Here is a 16,973-nt window from a genome sequence, read left to right on the forward strand (position 1 = left end):
CCCGGCTGAAGTTTTCTTTTTCTCACTCACATTATAAGATTTTTAACAATGTCATTCACTGCCTGAGTGGCTATATGGCTCCTATAGAAACCCCAGTTTCACCTACCTTGAGGTCTAGGTATTATTATTTAGGTATTATTATTATTATGCATAAGTATTATTATCATCATTATTATCATTACTATCATTATTATTATTGGGATTGAACCCAAGGATGCTCCATCTCTGAGCTACAACCCCAGCCCTTTTTATTTTTTAACGGAATCTTGCTAAGTTGCTGAGGCTTGGCCTTGAACCTGTGATTCTCCTGTCTCAGCCTCCCAAGTACTAGGATGATAGGTGCGCACCACTACACCCAGCTTATGTTTTATTATAATAGCAAAACTCTCCAAGTCCTGTTGCCCCAAAGCTGGCATCCCTGGGTGGCAGCATCCTACCACCCCTGGGCATTTCTTAACAAACCATGACAATGGGGATGTGTACTGAGAGTGGGAAGGAAGGAATGAGGCAATAATGGGGGGCCTCATGAGAGGATGTGTCTACCCAGAATGGTCAAGAGATGAAGGGGCTCGCATCTGGTGCTCCAAGTCCCAAATGAAGTCTGGACTGGAAGAGCTGGGGAAAGGCACACAAGATGAGCCTGTGATGGGCAGGCCTGGTACACATGTGGCACTAGGGAGGTAAAACTGGAGCCTGATCTAGATTACTAATTCCCTTCAGACAGGTCAGGACTTGTGGTCTGAGAAGGCGCAAAGAAATTGCGGACACTATTTAAAAGGAGGAAATAGCCGGGCATGGTGGCACATGCTTGTAACCCCAGCATTTGGAAGGCTGAGACCAGAGGATTGTGGTTCGCGGACAGCCTCAGCTACTTAGTGAGGCCCTCGGCAACTCAGTGAGACCCTGTTTCAAAATAAAGAATAAAAAATTGGGCAGAAGGTGTATCTCGGAGGTCAAATTCCTCTGGGTTCCATCCCCAGACCCGCAAAAATAAATAAATAAATTAATTAATTAATTTTAAAAAGGGGAAATAAGCACAGGGCTGTAATCCTGGTGCTTGTGAGGCTGAGACAGGAGGATTGCAGATTCAAGGACAGCCTCAGCCGGGCGTGGTGGCGCACGCTTGTAATCCCCGCGCTTGGGAGGCGGAGACAGGAGGCTCGCGCAGGTTCGAAGCCAGCCGCGTGCGCTGGCTTAGGAGACCCTATTTCCAAATAAAAATGTAAAAATAGGTCTGGGAGTGTAGCCCGGAGGTAGAAGGGCTTCCAGGAACCCCAGTACCACCAAAAAGAAAAAAAAAAAGGACAGCCTCAGCAACTTAGCAAGGCCCTCAGAAAATTAGAGAGAGCTTGTTTCAAAATTTTAAAAAAATTTCCAGGCGTGGTGGCAGCACACGCTTGTAATCCCCGCACTTGGGAGGCTGAGATTCCACGGGTTCAAAGCCAACCTCAGCTACTTAGTGAGGCTCTCAGCAACTTAGTGAGACCCTGTTTCCAAATAAAATATAAAATAGGTCTGGGAGTATAGCCCGGAGGTAGAAAGCCTCTGGGTTCCACCCCCAGTACCACCACCAAAAAAAAAAAAAAAAGATAATAGAATAAATTTTAAAAAATAAGCTTGAATGTGGTTAGAGGTAGAGTGCTTCTTGGTTCATTTCCCAGTTACACACACACACACACACACACACACACACACACACACACACACACAAATAAAAAAAATAAATATTTTTGCAGGTGGTCACCATGTACCAGGAACTCACTATGTGCAGAAACTTGCTCCATGCTTGTACATGGCAGATCCAGGAGTTGGGCCTGGGTCTGTTAACCTCTGAGGTCGGTACTCCCTATGCCACATGGCCTAGGAAGACAGAGCATCCATCGCTGGATGCCATTATTTGCAGTTAAACTGGAAGAGCTAAGAGACATTAGCCCAAGCCTTGGACAGAAAGGATTCCATGGCTACCAGAGTCACATGACCAGTCTGGTCCAGCCTGGAGTGAGACATGCAGGTGCCATAGAGACTCTTCTGGAAAGATCCCACAAACTCCCAGAGTTGATCAAGATGAATTATGATTCACTTTACCTTTTGGTCTTCCCTCCACTTTTTGGCGGTAAATTATTTTCTGCTGTGACAAAACAAATATTGGGAGGAAAAGGAAAGAATTTAACCTTAGGGGAGAGAAAGTGTTTTTTGTTTTGTTTTGTTTTTTTAGGTATGTTTCCCCTTTTACATTGTTCTTAAAGTTTGCACTACAACCTCTTTGATCAGAGACTCAGCTGTTCTGATCCAGAGAGAAGTGAAATCGCCACAGGGAAGAAAAACGCTCAGAGGCCTGAGCTTTCCCAGGCCTCTTCACAGCAACCCCGAGACCCCGAGTCCTCAGCCAGGAAACATGTTGGAGACCACACACCCAGCACCAACACCAACGCACGATGGCAGCTGCTGTTTTTCCTTTCTTTTCCTTCCTTCCTTCCTTCCTTCCTTCCTTCCTTCCTTCCTTCCTTCCTTCCTTCCTTCCTCTCTCTCGTTCTTTTATTCTTTCATTCTTTCTTTTTGGTACTGGGGATAGAACCCAGGGGCATTCCACCTCCAAGCTACACCCCAGCCCTATTTTTTATTCTTTCTCTTTTTGAAACAGGGTCTCACTGAGTTGCAGAGGGACTCACTAAGTAGCTGAGGCTGGTCACAAACCACGATCCTCCTGTCTCAGCCTCCTGAATGCTGGAATTACAAGCGTGCGCCACCACGCCCGGCTAACTGCTGTTTCTTAAACTTGACACCTTTTTTTTTCTGGGGTTTATGCAACCCCAAGGAGGTTGTGAGAGCCCAGCATGGAACACTTATAAGTCCTACTCCGACAGTTTACCTTATAGCCACTGTGTCCAATATCACAGGAGAATGTGGGTACCAAGCTAGATGAAAACAAGCCATCCGGAAGACAGTTGGTGTCAACAGCAGTGTTAGTGACCCTGAGGTCAGGACTCAAGGATTTATCCAGGCCCATAGCTAACAACTAGTTAAGAGAGCCAAGCTCTAAACCCTGCGTGGAAAGGGAGCTCAGATAAAATACCCCTCAGACCCCTTCTAGCTCTGATATTCGGCCCTGGCTATTTTTAATTGATGTTCTTCTCGGCTTCCTGGTCCCTACATGAAATGTTAAAAGTCTGTGGCTTAACAAGTGCCTTGTAAACAGGACAATGCCCTCCCTGGGTTTCTAATTACTTCCCCCCACTTACAGACTTCTAAGTCAATGTTACTATAAACCTAGAGCCCTGGCTTTAGATCTTCCCCCACCAGCATCCTTGACTGCCAACCTGCGCTGGGTCCTTGCATTCTATTGATCGTTATCTGGATTGATGGCTTTCAAAAGCATTTCATTATCTATACATGAGCTATTAGCTTCACCAATACTCATTTTCATGTTATTTTTGAGATAGATAATAGGTCTTGTTAACAAGAAAAGGTCTTTTGTCATTTATCCCCTTCCAACAGCCCTCTCCATCTCTACAGACATTAATGCTGGTGTTCTAAAGAGTACTTGTGGCACACTGGGGTTTTGCTTTCATTGCTCTAAAACATGCATTCCTCAAACAAATGCCAATAGACTAACGAGACATCGATATCCAGATGATCACGTTCAAGTTGTCTGCTCTGGATCTAAGAGAGAGGCTGCGAGACCTTTCCAGTCTCCTCTGACAGTGCAGGGTGAAGGGCGCCATCTATCTGAGAACAAGAGGAGGATGACACACTATTCTTAACAGTGGGATAGAACCTTATTTCTAGAAAATAGCCATGTACCCTGGACAACCATTGGTGGGGGGGGGGAATGGGGGCGGGGGGGAGAGGGCACCAAATATAGTGTAAATGTATACTATTTATGTTCAATAAAAAATTTGTTATAATAAATAATAAATAAAAAAAGAAAAAAAAAGAAAATAGCCATGTACCTGTGTCTGATGCCTTTTTAACAATTTTAGGGTATTTTTGGAATTTTACAAAATAATAGCTCTCATATTCCATCAGAATAGTTTCAAGATCTACGTTGTCACAAACTTCGAAGCGTCGTAGCCCCAGTTTAGTTTCTTGCTCCAAAGTATTGGCTGTATCCATATATCTGGAGTTTTAAAGAAAAAAAAATTTAACTATAGGTATGAAAAAAAGGCAATCAGGCATTACAAGTCAAAAGACACTCGATACAAAAATTAAGCCTATATTAAACAGTACAGTAGATGAAATCTAGTATATATACTAGGTTTTTCTATAGAATAAGTGACCTTACATATGTAAAATATATCCAAATAATTCCTTTCAAAGCAGTTATTTCTGGAAGCACCATGCTTATTCTAGTGATGTCATCATTGTTCAAAACAATTTTGGAAGTGCTTTATAGTGAATAAGCAAATCAACTAAGAAAAAGTGTTAAAAATTACCTTTACTCATTTTTAGCCAAAAAAAAAAAAAAAAACGGTATCTGCCAAACTTGATTACTTTTCTCTGTTCATCAGTAGAGCAATTTAGAACAATACTTAATGGGCTCTAAAGAAAATTCCAAAGATATGTCAATGAACACCACTGAGGAAATTTAGCATAAGAAGATGCTCTCCAGCCCGGTGTGGTAATGTACATCTATAATCCCAGTATTTGGGAGGCTGAGGGAGGAGGATCTCAGTTTCAAGACCAGCCTCAGCAACTTAGAAAGACTCTCAGTAGCCTAGTGAGACACTGTTTTAAAATAAAAAAAAGAAAAAACAGGTCTTATGGTATAGCTTAGAGGTAGAATGTCCCAGAGTTCAATCTCCGGTACCGTGCATGTATTTGTGCCCATGCATGAGCACGAGTGCGCGCACACACACACACACACACACACACACACACACACACACACACTGTCATCCATTCGACATGTTATTTCTGGTAATTTTTAGTTAATTACAGTAAAGTGCTTCTGTGAGTAAGGTTAGTCACTATTGTTTTGAACTGTCATTTTTAATTTGTCCAATGGCACGGCTGTCCAATGGAAGCAGTCTTAGCACTAAAAGCCAGGGCTTTGTCTAAAAATTCTCTAAAAATGGACTTTTCAGGTTTTAATTTTTATTTGTTAATGTGTATGTGTGTGTGTGTGTGTGTGTGTGTGTGTGTGTGTGTGTGTTACTGGGGGTTGAGCTACTTCTGAGCTACACCTCCAGCCCTATTTTTTTTTTTTAAAAACAGAGTCTAAGTTTCTGAAGCTAGCTGAGAATTTGAGATTTTCCTGCCTCAGCCTTCCAAGTACTAGGATTATAGGTATGTATCATCACACCTAGCATAACTTATTTTTTTTTTTATTTTTTATTTTTTTTATTTTTATTTTTTAATTAATTTCTTTTTTAAATTGGTGCATTGTAGTCATATATCAATCACATTGGAGTACAAGACTTGAGAAGATATACAAGCACACATCATCCAATTAGCCCTCCTCCAGCCCCCATCCCATTCCCTCCCCCTCCCTCCATCCCACACTTCTTTGGTGATTTACTTTGATACATTTGTTTATGTACCTCCTGCGTTTTAAAGAGGCTCCGTCCTCCAGTATTACATACCCTCTGATTGGTCACATTAGTTGCTTCACTATAGGGTCCTTTCTATAGCTCAACCTCTTCCTGTTGCCCTTTTCCTCCTAGTTATTGCTGATTAAGAGAAGCGTCTGATTTATATTTTCTGCGATATTTCTCTGTGCATGCTGCGTTGCAAGTACCAATCCCACTCTTGATGGTCCCATTAGTGGCCTGGCTACTCAGTGGACTGATCCAGACCTCGCTGGCTCAAGCAGCGGCCTTGCCTCATGGGAGGCCCCAGTTCTGGTCTCGCTGGCCCCTGAACCGGTCTAACCCCTAAGCTGGCTTTGGTCCCAGCCTTGGAGGCCGCAGGAGTGAACTTGCCTCACGCCAGGCTCCGATGCTGGCCATTGGCCCCTGCACCGGTCTAACCCCTTGGCAGGATTCCAATCCCGGCCTCGGAGGCCAGAAACCGGCCTAGCCTCATGGCAGGCTCCAATGCCGGCCTCGTTGGCCCCAGCACCAGCCTAACCCCTCGGCAGGCTCTGATCCCGGCCTCGGAGGCCCCAGCACTGGTCATGCCACAAGGCAGGCTCCGATGCCGGCCTCGCTGGCCCCAGCACCGGCCTAACCCCTCGGCAGGCTCTTATCCTGGCCTCGGAGACCCCAGTACCAGCCTTGCCTCAAGGCAGGCTCCGATGCCGGCCTCGCTGGCCCCAGCACCGGCCTAACCCCTCAGCAGGCTCTTATCCTGGCCTCAAGGCCCCAGTACTGGCCTTGCCTCAAGGCAGGCTCCGATGCCGGCCTCACTGGCCCCAGCACCGGCCTAACCCCTCGGCAGGCTCTTATCCTGGCCTCGGAGGCCCCAGTACCGGCCTTGCCTCAAGGCAGTCTCCGATGCCGGCCTCACTGGCCCCAGCACCGGCCTAACCCCTCGGCAGGCTCCGATCCCGGCTTCAGAGGCCCCAGCACTGGTCATGCCTCAAGGCAGGCTCCGATGCCGGCCTCACTGGCCCCAGCACCGGCCTAACCCCTCGGCAGGCTCTTATCCTGGCCTCGGAGGCCCCAGTACCGGCCTTGCCTCACGGCAGGCTCCAATGCCGGCCTCACTGGCCCCAGCACCGGCCTAACCCCTCGGCAGGCTCTTATCCTGGCCTCGAGGCCCCAGTACTGGCCTTGCCTCAAGGCAGGCTCCGATGCCAGCCTCACTGGCCCCAGCACCGGCCTAACCCCTCGGCAGGCTCTTATCCTGGCCTCGGAGGCCCCAGTACCGGCCTTGCCTCACGGCAGGCTCCAATGCCGGCCTCACTGGCCCCAGCACCGGCCTAACCCCTCGGCAGGCTCCTATCCCGGCCTCGGAGGCCCCAGCACTGGTCATGCCTCAAGGCAGGCTCCGATGCCGGCCTCACTGGCCCCAGCACCGGCCTAACCCCTCGGCAGGCTCCAATCTCGGCCTCGGAGGCCCCAGCACTGGTAATGCCTCACAGCAGGCTCTGATGCCGGCCTCGCTGGCCCCAGCACCGGCCTAACCCCTCGACAGGCTCTTATCCTGGCCTCGGAGGCCCAGTACCGGCCTTGCCTCAAGGCAGGCTCCGATGCCGGCCTCACCGGCCCCAGCACCGGCCTAACCCCTCGGCAGGCTCTTATCCTGGCCTCGGAGGCCCAAGTACCGGACTTGCCTCATGGCAGGCTCTGATGCCAGCCTCGCTGGCCCCAGCACCGGCCTAAACCCTCAGCAAGTTCCGGACCCGACCTCGGAGGCCCTAGCACAAGCCTTGCATCATGGCAGGCTCCAATGCCGGCCTCGCTGGCCCCAGCATCGGTCTAACCCCTCTGCAGGTTCCAATCCCGGCCACGGAGGCCTCAGTAGTGGCCTTGCCTCACAGCAAGCTCCGATGTCGGCCACTGGCCCCGGCGCCCGCCTAACCCATCAGCAGGTTCCGATCACTGTCTCTGTGGTTATTATTTCAAAGGTTCCAGGTGTAATGTATCAGATCTCTGCCTCCCCTGAATATTGGCCACTGGCATTGCCACTGCCTCCACCATTTCAAATCCTTCCCAGGCTCTTTTTCCACTCTGAATGTTGTCCAGTGTTCCTAAGCATGCGTGATGGTAGCATTCGACATTTGGTGTAATTTCTCCAAAAAAATAAAGTTGGTAAGATCCGGTTTCTGCTTCTCCTGAATACAAGTCTCCACCACCATCGCGGAGAACTCTTTCAACACCGCATTTCTCCTTGGTCTCTGCTAAACTCTCTCCTTATATGTGATGTCTGAGATTCTTAACAATATAGAGAAATAGCAGTCCTCTTTCACGGCGAATTTTTCCATAAGTTCCAGTGCATTTAGATAAGTTTTGTCTGCATCTCCAGTGTCCTGGCATCCATAACGGCTTTCTTACCTCCTCTCCGATATTTTTCTTTATCTTTTTCTGTTCTGGGCCCGGTTTCTCCAGGGGTCTGGCGTGCTACTCGCAGTTCGGCCCGGGGCCCAGATTCCCGCGACCCGGGCCCCAGCTGGCGTGCCCCGCGCGCGACCCCTGCCCAGAACCCAGCATCTTACTGGGCCTGGTTTCTCCAGGGGTCTGGCGTGCTACTCGCAGTTCGGCCTGGGGCCCAGAGTCCCGCGACCCGGGCCCCATCTGGCGTGCCCCGCCCGCGACCCCCACCCAGAACCCAGCGTCTTACTGGGCCTGGTTTCTCCAGGGGTCTGGCGTGCTACGCGCAGTTCGGCCCGGGGCCCAGGGTCCCGCGACCCGGGCCCCGGCTTTTGTGCGCCGCGCGCGACCCCCGCCCAGAACCCAGCGTCTTACTGGGCCCAGTTTCTCCAGGGGTCTGGTGTGCAACTCGCAGTTCGGCCCGGGGCCCAGAGTCCTGCGACCCGGGCCCCAGCTGGCGTGCCCCGCCCGCAACCCCCACCCAGAACCCAGCGTCTTACTGGGCCTGGTTTCTCCAGGGGTCTGGCGTGCTACGCGCAGTTCGGCCCAGGGCCCAGGGTCTCGGGACCCTGGGCCCCTAACTTATTTTTTAAATTCATTCAGGACTTCCGGGAAGATGGCGACGGAGCAAACCGGGGCTTACGAGCCCCGCTAACAATCAATCTCTATTACCACAAAATCAGCGCCTTTCATAGCCAGAAAACACCATCAGCAGAGAAACAAAAAATGTAATTTTAAGGGACAGAGAAAAAGAGAGCTGGAAAAACGAGACACCAGAAACCAGACCGCAGTGCTGCAGCTGGAGCCACGGCGTGAAGCGGCGGTTCCATTTTGCCTTGCAGCACCAGGCTCCAGAGAGGAAGGGAACTCATAACAGAGCTCAGAAACCAGAGAGGAGATACACTGGCCTCACGCCCGAGAACGCGGCAGCAGTGCCTTATTGCTGGCGGCAGCGGCAAGTTCACCGGACGGCACCAGACCAACACACTCAACAGCCTACCAAGTTCCAGAGACGAGCGGCGGACAGTGAGCCGAGGTGAGCTGCTGCAGAACAGCCGGGCGGGATTCAGCAGATTTCTCTGCACAGAGAGCACCTAAAGCTCCCAGGGGCTGGGCTCAGCGCACCCTGCAGGGACCCAGAGTGGAGTTCAAAAACAGAAAAGAAATATGCCAGCCTCACGGCCGAGGGCACGACAGCGGCGCCATATTGCTACCAGCGGCAGCAGCAGCGAATTCACCAAGTCCACGACAGCTCCATCTGCACACTCAACAGTGAGTCAAATTGGGGCCCCTAAAGGAGAAATCCCAGTACTGCACTCCCAGGGACTTGACCCAGTGGGGGAGTGGTGGTGGCAGAGATATTACACCATAGGAGAACGCCCAACCTGGCACCCCCCATGGTCTAAAGCAGCCTCGATTGACTCCCTGGGTCTGAGACTCTGCGATACAACCCAGTAGAGGAGTAGTGGGAACTGAGATACCATAGTCTTGAGATCCATAGCACCTTAAGTGAAATTGTAGTGACCTAGGGAAGAACCCAGAGAAGACACAAACTTCCGGAATCATGGGAAAGAGGAATAACAATGGAGCAATGAATGCCCACAACCCCACAACATCAGAACCTGATAAAACAGAAATGCAGAGATTTATAGAAGATCAAATCAGGAAAATAACTAGAAATAATAGAGGTGTTTCAAAAAGAATTCAGAGAGAGCCAAAGAGAGATAAAGGATGCAATTAATGAAGTAAAGGCCTCAATTCAAAGTACAAACAACCGATTAGACCACATAGAGAATAGAATCTCGCTCTTAGAAGATGATCATTCCAAAAATGAACGCATAGTTTCTAATCTAGGAAAAAATATCCGACAGCAGGAATCTGAGATTGAAGAAATATGGGCCCATTTTAAGAGAGCCAACCTAAGAATAATTGGAATAGAGGAGGGAAAAGAAAGTGAAACCAAAGGGATCAACAATCTCTTCAAGGAAGTAATAGCAGAAAATTTTCCAAACATAGAGCAAGAGGTTGATACACAGGTCCAGGAAACTTATAGAACTCCCTTTAGACAGGATCGGAGAAGAGGATCCCCACGCCACATAATTGTCAAAATGACCAATGTGGAAGCCAAGCAGAGAATCTTAAAGGCAACAAAAACAAAGGGCCAAGTGACATTCAGAGGCAAACCAATTAGAATCACTCCAGACTTCCCAAACCAAGTCATGAAAGCCAGAAGGGCTTGGAGTAACATATTCCAAACTCTGAAAGAAAACAACTTCCAGCCAAAAATTTCCTACCCAGCAAAACTTTCTATCAAACTAGATGGGGAAATAAGAAGCTTCCACGACAAACAGAAACTGAAGGAATTTATGTCTTCAAAACCAGCGCTAGAGAAAATACTCAAAGAGATTAACTACAAAGAAGAAATAGGTAACACACACCAGAACCAGAGAAACAAGATTTTCCATCCAACAGACAACTAAGATTGGTTATCTGTGGAGATTCATTATTTATGTTAGTCTCTATCTCTAAATGGTATTGTTTGCTTTTATTGTTGCTAATTTTTAGGATTTCTAGTTGGAATATTAATATACCTTCAGATATAGCATTTGGAAATATTTTATCCCATTCTATCAGTAACTTTTAACTCTGTTTAACATTGTCTTTGGATATACAATATTTTTTTATTTTTTAGGGCGTTTATTTACCCTTTTGTTGCCTGCGCCATTGAAATCATATCCAAGAAATCACTGCCAATTTCAGTGTTGTGAGGTTTTATGACCCAGATTTTCTTCTAAAAGCTTATAGTATCAAGATTTATACTTAGGTCTTTTATCTATTTTGAGTTAATATTTGTAAATATGTTAGGTAAGGGTCCAATTTTATTATTTTTCATGTAATTATTATTTTTCAACAATATTTAGTTAAAAGATTATTATTTCCTCCACCAAATGTTCATGGAAACCTTCTCAAAAATAACTTGACAATATATGGAAGAATTTATCTCTAGGCTTTTATTTAACTCCAATGGTTTATATATCTGCCTCTGGAACAGTACTACACTGTTTCAGGTATTCTAGCTTCATATGGTTTGAAATCAGAAAATATACATCTTCTAGCTTTGTTCTTCTTTGAGATTGTTTTGGGTATCTAGAGTCCATATTCCATATCAGGATAGATTTTTTCTGAAAAATAAATAAATAAATGTATGATAGCTTCACCTAAAAAAAAAGAACAGAAAAAATATTCTCTGGTAAGAAAGAAAGCAAAAAGAAATATTGAACTGTTATCTTTTAGTCATCAAAAGCTTGGTATCAGACAAATGAAACTGTTTTGTGAGATTATCATTGTTAATATTTGATAAATTGCTATAAAACTAGATGTCAACCACTAAGCCAAGCATGGGAAGGAGGGAATTTAAAAACTAAATATGAGCTGGGTGCAGTGGCACACACCTGTAATCCCAGTACTTGGGAGGCTGAGATAGGAGGATCACAAGCTTAAGGCCAGCCTGGACAATTTATCAAGGCCCTGTCTCGAATTTTTTAAAAATTAAAATAAAAGGGGTGAATGTATAACTCAGTGCTAGAGCATCCTTGAATTCAATCCTCAGCACCACACACAAAAACAAACAAACAAACAAACCTAAGAGTCTTGAAAAAAATACATATTTTTGTGGTACTGGGGATAGAACCCAGGAGCATTCTACCTTTGAGCTACACTCTAGCCCTATTTTTTATTTTTTATTTTGCAACAGGTTCTCACTGAGTTACAAAGGGCTTCACTAAGTAGCTGAGGCTCTCTGCGAACTGCAGTCCTCCTGTCTCAGCCTCCCAAATGCTGGGATTTTAAGTGTGTTCCATCACACTGGCTGAAAATAATAACTTTTTATTTATTTATTTATTTTATTTTGAAACAGGGTCTCACTGAATTGCAAAGAGCCTCTCTAAGTAGCTGAGGCTGTCCTCGAACCGTGATCCTCCTGTCTCAGCTTCCCAAATGCTGGGATTACAAGCGTGTACCACCACACCCAGCTGAAAATAATAATTTTTGTTTAGTATGGAGTAAGGCACATTCATTTAAGAAAAAAGTAGGAAATACAGATAAGTCAAGAGAAATTTTCACCACTCAGAGATGACTTAACATTTTAAAAAATAACTACACGCATATATTTACATATAAGCATTGCAAAGCAAATACATAAGGATGAAAGATGGGAACATGTACTATAGATTGTCATCTTTGCTGATATCGCACTGCATTCAGAATTATTTCTAGGATCATAGAGATTTGATTTAGAAATTACAAGAAAAGATGATTGTATCATGTTTCCTAAGTTAATTGATAAAGGGAACAAAATCGCTTCTCTGTGATTCTATTATGTTGTTTGAGCTCAAATGAGGTGGGTCACAAAGCCACGCAGGGTTATAGGACAGCACGTTACAAAAAGGAGTGGGCAGTAGTGGGCAGCAGCAAGTAGGAAATAACTACACAGAGGAAGGCCGTTACATCACTGTGCCCCAGAGGATGCGCAGGTAGGACTGAAACACCTGCACCCGTGACCCTCCATTGCCTACCCTCACAAATTCCCACTCACACACTCAAACTCTTTTCTTTAATTCTTCCATGTGCTCCTTGCCCCTTCTCCCTCGGCACCTCTGCCCATCACTGCTGTCTATATATATTCCACATATCTTTTTTCAAAAATTTTTATTGGTACATTGTATTCATACATCATAATGAGGTAAAAAAAAAAAACTTTTGTGGACATACATGTACACATCGCCCATTTAGCCTCTACCGAGTTCCCACCCCATTCCCTCCCCGTTCCTCCTTCCCATGCTTGGCTTAGTGGTTGACTTCCATATGTTTAAGTACATTGTGTCCACATATCTTTCAAATCCTGCTGTACAGAGCTCTCTCTGTTTGGCCATTCCAACCCACACTCATCTGTCCTCGTTGAATTCCTAGCACTTTGTTAATGATAGATACCATTTTTAAACACGTCCTTACAAATATCTATAATTCACTTTTCGTCTTAATAATCCACTGATCATCAATCCCCTTTCCCACCAGATCTCAGAAAAATAATCAGCACTAGTAGAATTTTCATAGATTGATGATATAATGAGCCATCTAGTGGCAGAAGGGAAATGCACACTTGGTAAGTATTATACAGTCAGTTCTTCAGGCCATAACATTGAAGAAGGGCTAGCTATGCTTAGAGGGGTTTTGTTCTAATAGTTTTTTCTTTCTGATACAGTTTCTGGAACATAAAATATGTTGCTATAAAAATCAGAAATTATCTGTGTAAATAGCTTTGTCTTACTTCCGAATTATTCTATCTCCATTCTAGGAAGTTCCTCAGTGGCTGTTCAGATAACATTATTGAGAATCGGATAATAGTCTGCTCAGAGTGAGTCCAAGTTTTATGTGAGTCAACTAATTTATGCAGGCAGAATCCTCAAAACGTTCCATGGCTGGATGTGGTAGTGCATGCCTGTAACCCCAGGACTTGGGAAGAATTGAACTTATTAACTTATTGAATAACTTATTGAGCCCTTCAGCAATTGAGTGAGACCTTTTTTCAAATAAAAAATAAAATGAGCCGGGCGTGGTGGCGCACGCTTGTAATCCCAGCACCTGGGAGGCTGAGACAGGAGGATCGCACAGGTTCGAAGCCAGCCTCAGCTACTTAGTGAGGCTCTCAGTATCTTAGGGAGACCCTATTTCCAAATAAAATATGAAATAGGTCTGGGAGTATAGCCCGGAGGTAGGAAGCCCCTGGTTCCACCCCCAGTACCACAAAAATAAATAAATAAATAAATAAATAAATAAATAAATAAATAAATAAATAATAAAATGAGCTGGAGGTGTATCTTGGAGGTAGAATGCCCCTGAGTTCAATCCCCAGCGCGTGCCCCTCTCTCTCTCTCTCTCTCTCTCTCTCTCTCTCTCTCTCTCTCCACACACACACACACACACACACACACCCCATTCCATGGGAAGCTAGGCTCTAAAGAGAGCCTGAGAAAGAAAAATCCATAGCCAAGTTGGCCTGCAGAACTCTAAATACTGTGATGTTAACACAGATATTTCCACCGTACACTGTAAGTTAGATGGCTTGAGAAGTCCTGAAATAAGAAACTCTGTTTAAACTACTTGCCAAGCTTATCTAGCTTGAAAACTCTTTAAGTTAATGCTTATTAGTATCCCCCAGAATTATCATTTCTGGTGTTCTATACACTCAGAAAATGCTGTTATGGATTAGTTTGACCCAGTGTTCTTTGGCTAGAGCTGAGATTCCATCAAAAGATGAAATAAAATGGACCAAACTCATATTCTACATGCTTTAGCTTCCTTGCTAAACCAGGTTGGCTATAAAAAGAATAAAATACAACAAGCCGGGCGTGGTGGCACACACTTGTAATCCCCGCGCTTGGGAGGTGGAGACAGGACGATCTTGCAGGTTTGAAGCCAGCCGTGCTGACTTAAAGAGACCCTGGTTCCAAATAGAAAAAATTATAAAAATAGGTCTGGAAGTGTAGCCTGGAGGTAGAAGGGTTTCCAGGGCCCCAGTACCACAATAATAATAATAATAATAATAATAATAATAATAATAATAAATCCTTTCTCCTCCACGGTAAAGGTAGCACGTGCTCATAGTTGCAAGGAGATTGGGTAATTTGTCCAAGAGCACAGATAACCAAAGCACAGTGGGCACCTGAAACAAAGCAGTCTAATTCCAGTCCAGCATGGTGTTGCACACTTGTAATCCCAGCTCCTCAGGTTTGAGGCCAGCCTGGGCTACCTAGGCAGACCCTGTCTCAAAATTTAAAAAAAAAAAAATTTTTTTTTTTCAGAGGACTGGCGATGTAATATAATTTAGAGGTAGTGTACTTGCCCAGAATCTGCAAAGCGCTAGGTTCGATCCCCAGTGCTGGGGGCGGGGAAGGAGGGTGGGAAACCATCTGGTTCCTAAGTCTATGTGCTTAACCAGGAAGCCTTTCCAATCCCAGTAAACTCCACACCCTGTCCCAGAGTAGACGCCTGGCACTTTCTCATCTGCTGCTCTTGAATTTACTTTTTTTTTTTTTTTTTTGTACTGGGTACTGGGGATTGAGCCCAGGGGCATTCTACCCCTGAGCTAGACCCTCAGCCCATATATCTATTTTTTGAAACAGAGTCTCACTAAGTTGCAAAGGGCCTCACTGAGTTGCTGCCATCCTCCTTCCTATGCCTCCCAAGTACTGGGATTACAAGCGTGCACCCGACACCTGGCTTGGATTTGCTTTCTTTAGGTGACTGATGTGACTGTGGGCCTCGTCAGACTGCCTGGCTCATGGATTTCATGAACACCCTCAGACTGCAGATGGGGAAACAGACACATGGAAGGACCCCAATCAAGCCTGCTCCGCTCAGGCTGTTTTCCCCACAGCACTGCTATGGCTGGACAGGCAAGTTAGCAGGTGAGCATCTGCGGATGGCCGGTCTGCTCACCTTGGGGACGGGGGGCTCATTTCTCTGGTCTGAGATCAGTGGTGACGCAGAAAGAACAAACCATTGGACCAATAAAATTTAAATCCCTAACACCAAAAAGAGGACTGTCTGATAAAACTGTGAGTTTCAAAGTAAGTGGAGAGGTGAATGTGTGATGACCTTTTTGTTAACAGATCATCATTTTAAAAAAATCAGCTGGCCAAATTATGTATGTACACGTACAAATATGTGACAAGGTCTCCCGCTATTATGCATAATCATAAGGCCTCAATTTTAAAAATGCAGCTCACACATGTTTTGGTTTTCTTGAGAAATCCTCCACCAAAAGGAAATGTTGAATAACTCAAAGAAAGGAAAAGTTGATCAGAGAGCTATCTTTGTGTGTTTATTTATTGTGGTACTAGAGATAGAACCCTGGGGCATTCTACCTCCCAGCTACATCCCCAGCCCTATTTTTTATTTTTTATTTTGAAACAAGGTCTCACTGAGTTGCGGAAGGCTTCACTAAGTAGCTGAGGCTGGCTGCGAACCACGATCCTTCTGTCTCAGCCTCCCAATTCCTTGGATTACAAGCGTGCGCCACCACACCCAGCTTATCTTTGTGTATTTAGCCAGTGGTGGGACTCTAGGAAACTTCATTTCTACGCTGTCTTCAAATCTGAAGGGGAAAGGAAAAGTATTTGACGTGTTGGATAGGTCTGTCAATGCAGTTTTTAGTGCATAATGTATGTAGGTAAAGGACACAGTGAAAGTGTGTGTTTGGGCTGCTGACTAGGACAGGAAAGATGAGAGGTGGAACACAGAAAATTTTTAGAGCAGTGAAATCATTCTGATTCTATAATGGTGGGTCCATGTCACTGTGCATCTGTCAAAACTCCTAGAACCGTGTGCCATATAGACTAAACCTCATGGAGCAATGGGCTTTGGTTAATAAGAATGTATCAATATTGGCTCATCAGTTATAACAAATGTACCATACCAATGCAAGATGTCAACAGGAGGGGAGGGCCTGGGGGTGTAGCTCAGTGGTAGAGTGCCTGATATTCACACACCCCAGCACCATAATAATAATAGGGGTACCTGCAGCTGGTTATAGTGGTGCACATCTGTAATCTCAGTGCTTCGGAGGCCGAGACAGGAGCATCAGAGGTTTGAGGCCAGCCTCAGCAACTTAGCAAGACTCTTAGCACCCTGGGGAGACCCTGTTTCAAAACAAAAACATATAAAGGGCTGTGGGTGTCGCTTGGAGGTATAATGCCCCTAGATTCAATGCCAGGTACCACTAGAAAGAAAGATACATACATAAACACACATAGTCTAAAATAGTCTATTAATTGTGTCTGCAAAACTAGAGGTCAGAGGAAGGGAGGGATGGTCCTTGGGTGTTTGTAGCGTGACATACCCTTCTTGCGTCAGGTGATGCAAAATCAAAATGAGGAGATTTTTTCGCCGTGCTTCTGCTCTCATCTCGCACTGTGAACAAAGGGGAGAGTTCAGACGGGA

General features: G+C 45.6%; 1 protein-coding gene across 3 annotated transcripts in view; it reads right to left on the reverse strand.

The window, feature by feature from the left end:
• KATNAL2 (katanin catalytic subunit A1 like 2) overlaps positions 1-16,973 on the reverse strand; it is a gene marked incomplete at both ends in the record, with an annotated part of 78,087 nt that overhangs the window by 45,938 nt on the left and 15,176 nt on the right. For 2 of the 3 annotated variants that reach the window (XM_080714654.1, XM_080714652.1), the window contains 3 exons: positions 2,086-2,128; positions 3,951-4,117; positions 16,873-16,943. In XM_080714654.1, the coding sequence (XP_080570780.1) occupies positions 2,086-2,128; positions 3,951-4,117; positions 16,873-16,943 (281 nt within the window). The remainder of the gene's footprint in view (positions 1-2,085; positions 2,129-3,950; positions 4,118-16,872; positions 16,944-16,973) is intronic. The other variant, XM_080714653.1, reaches the window with a different exon arrangement.

This window comes from Muscardinus avellanarius, assembly GCF_963383645.1.
Source record: "Muscardinus avellanarius genome assembly, chromosome: 17".
In the NCBI taxonomy this organism is placed as follows: Eukaryota; Metazoa; Chordata; class Mammalia; order Rodentia; family Gliridae; genus Muscardinus; species Muscardinus avellanarius.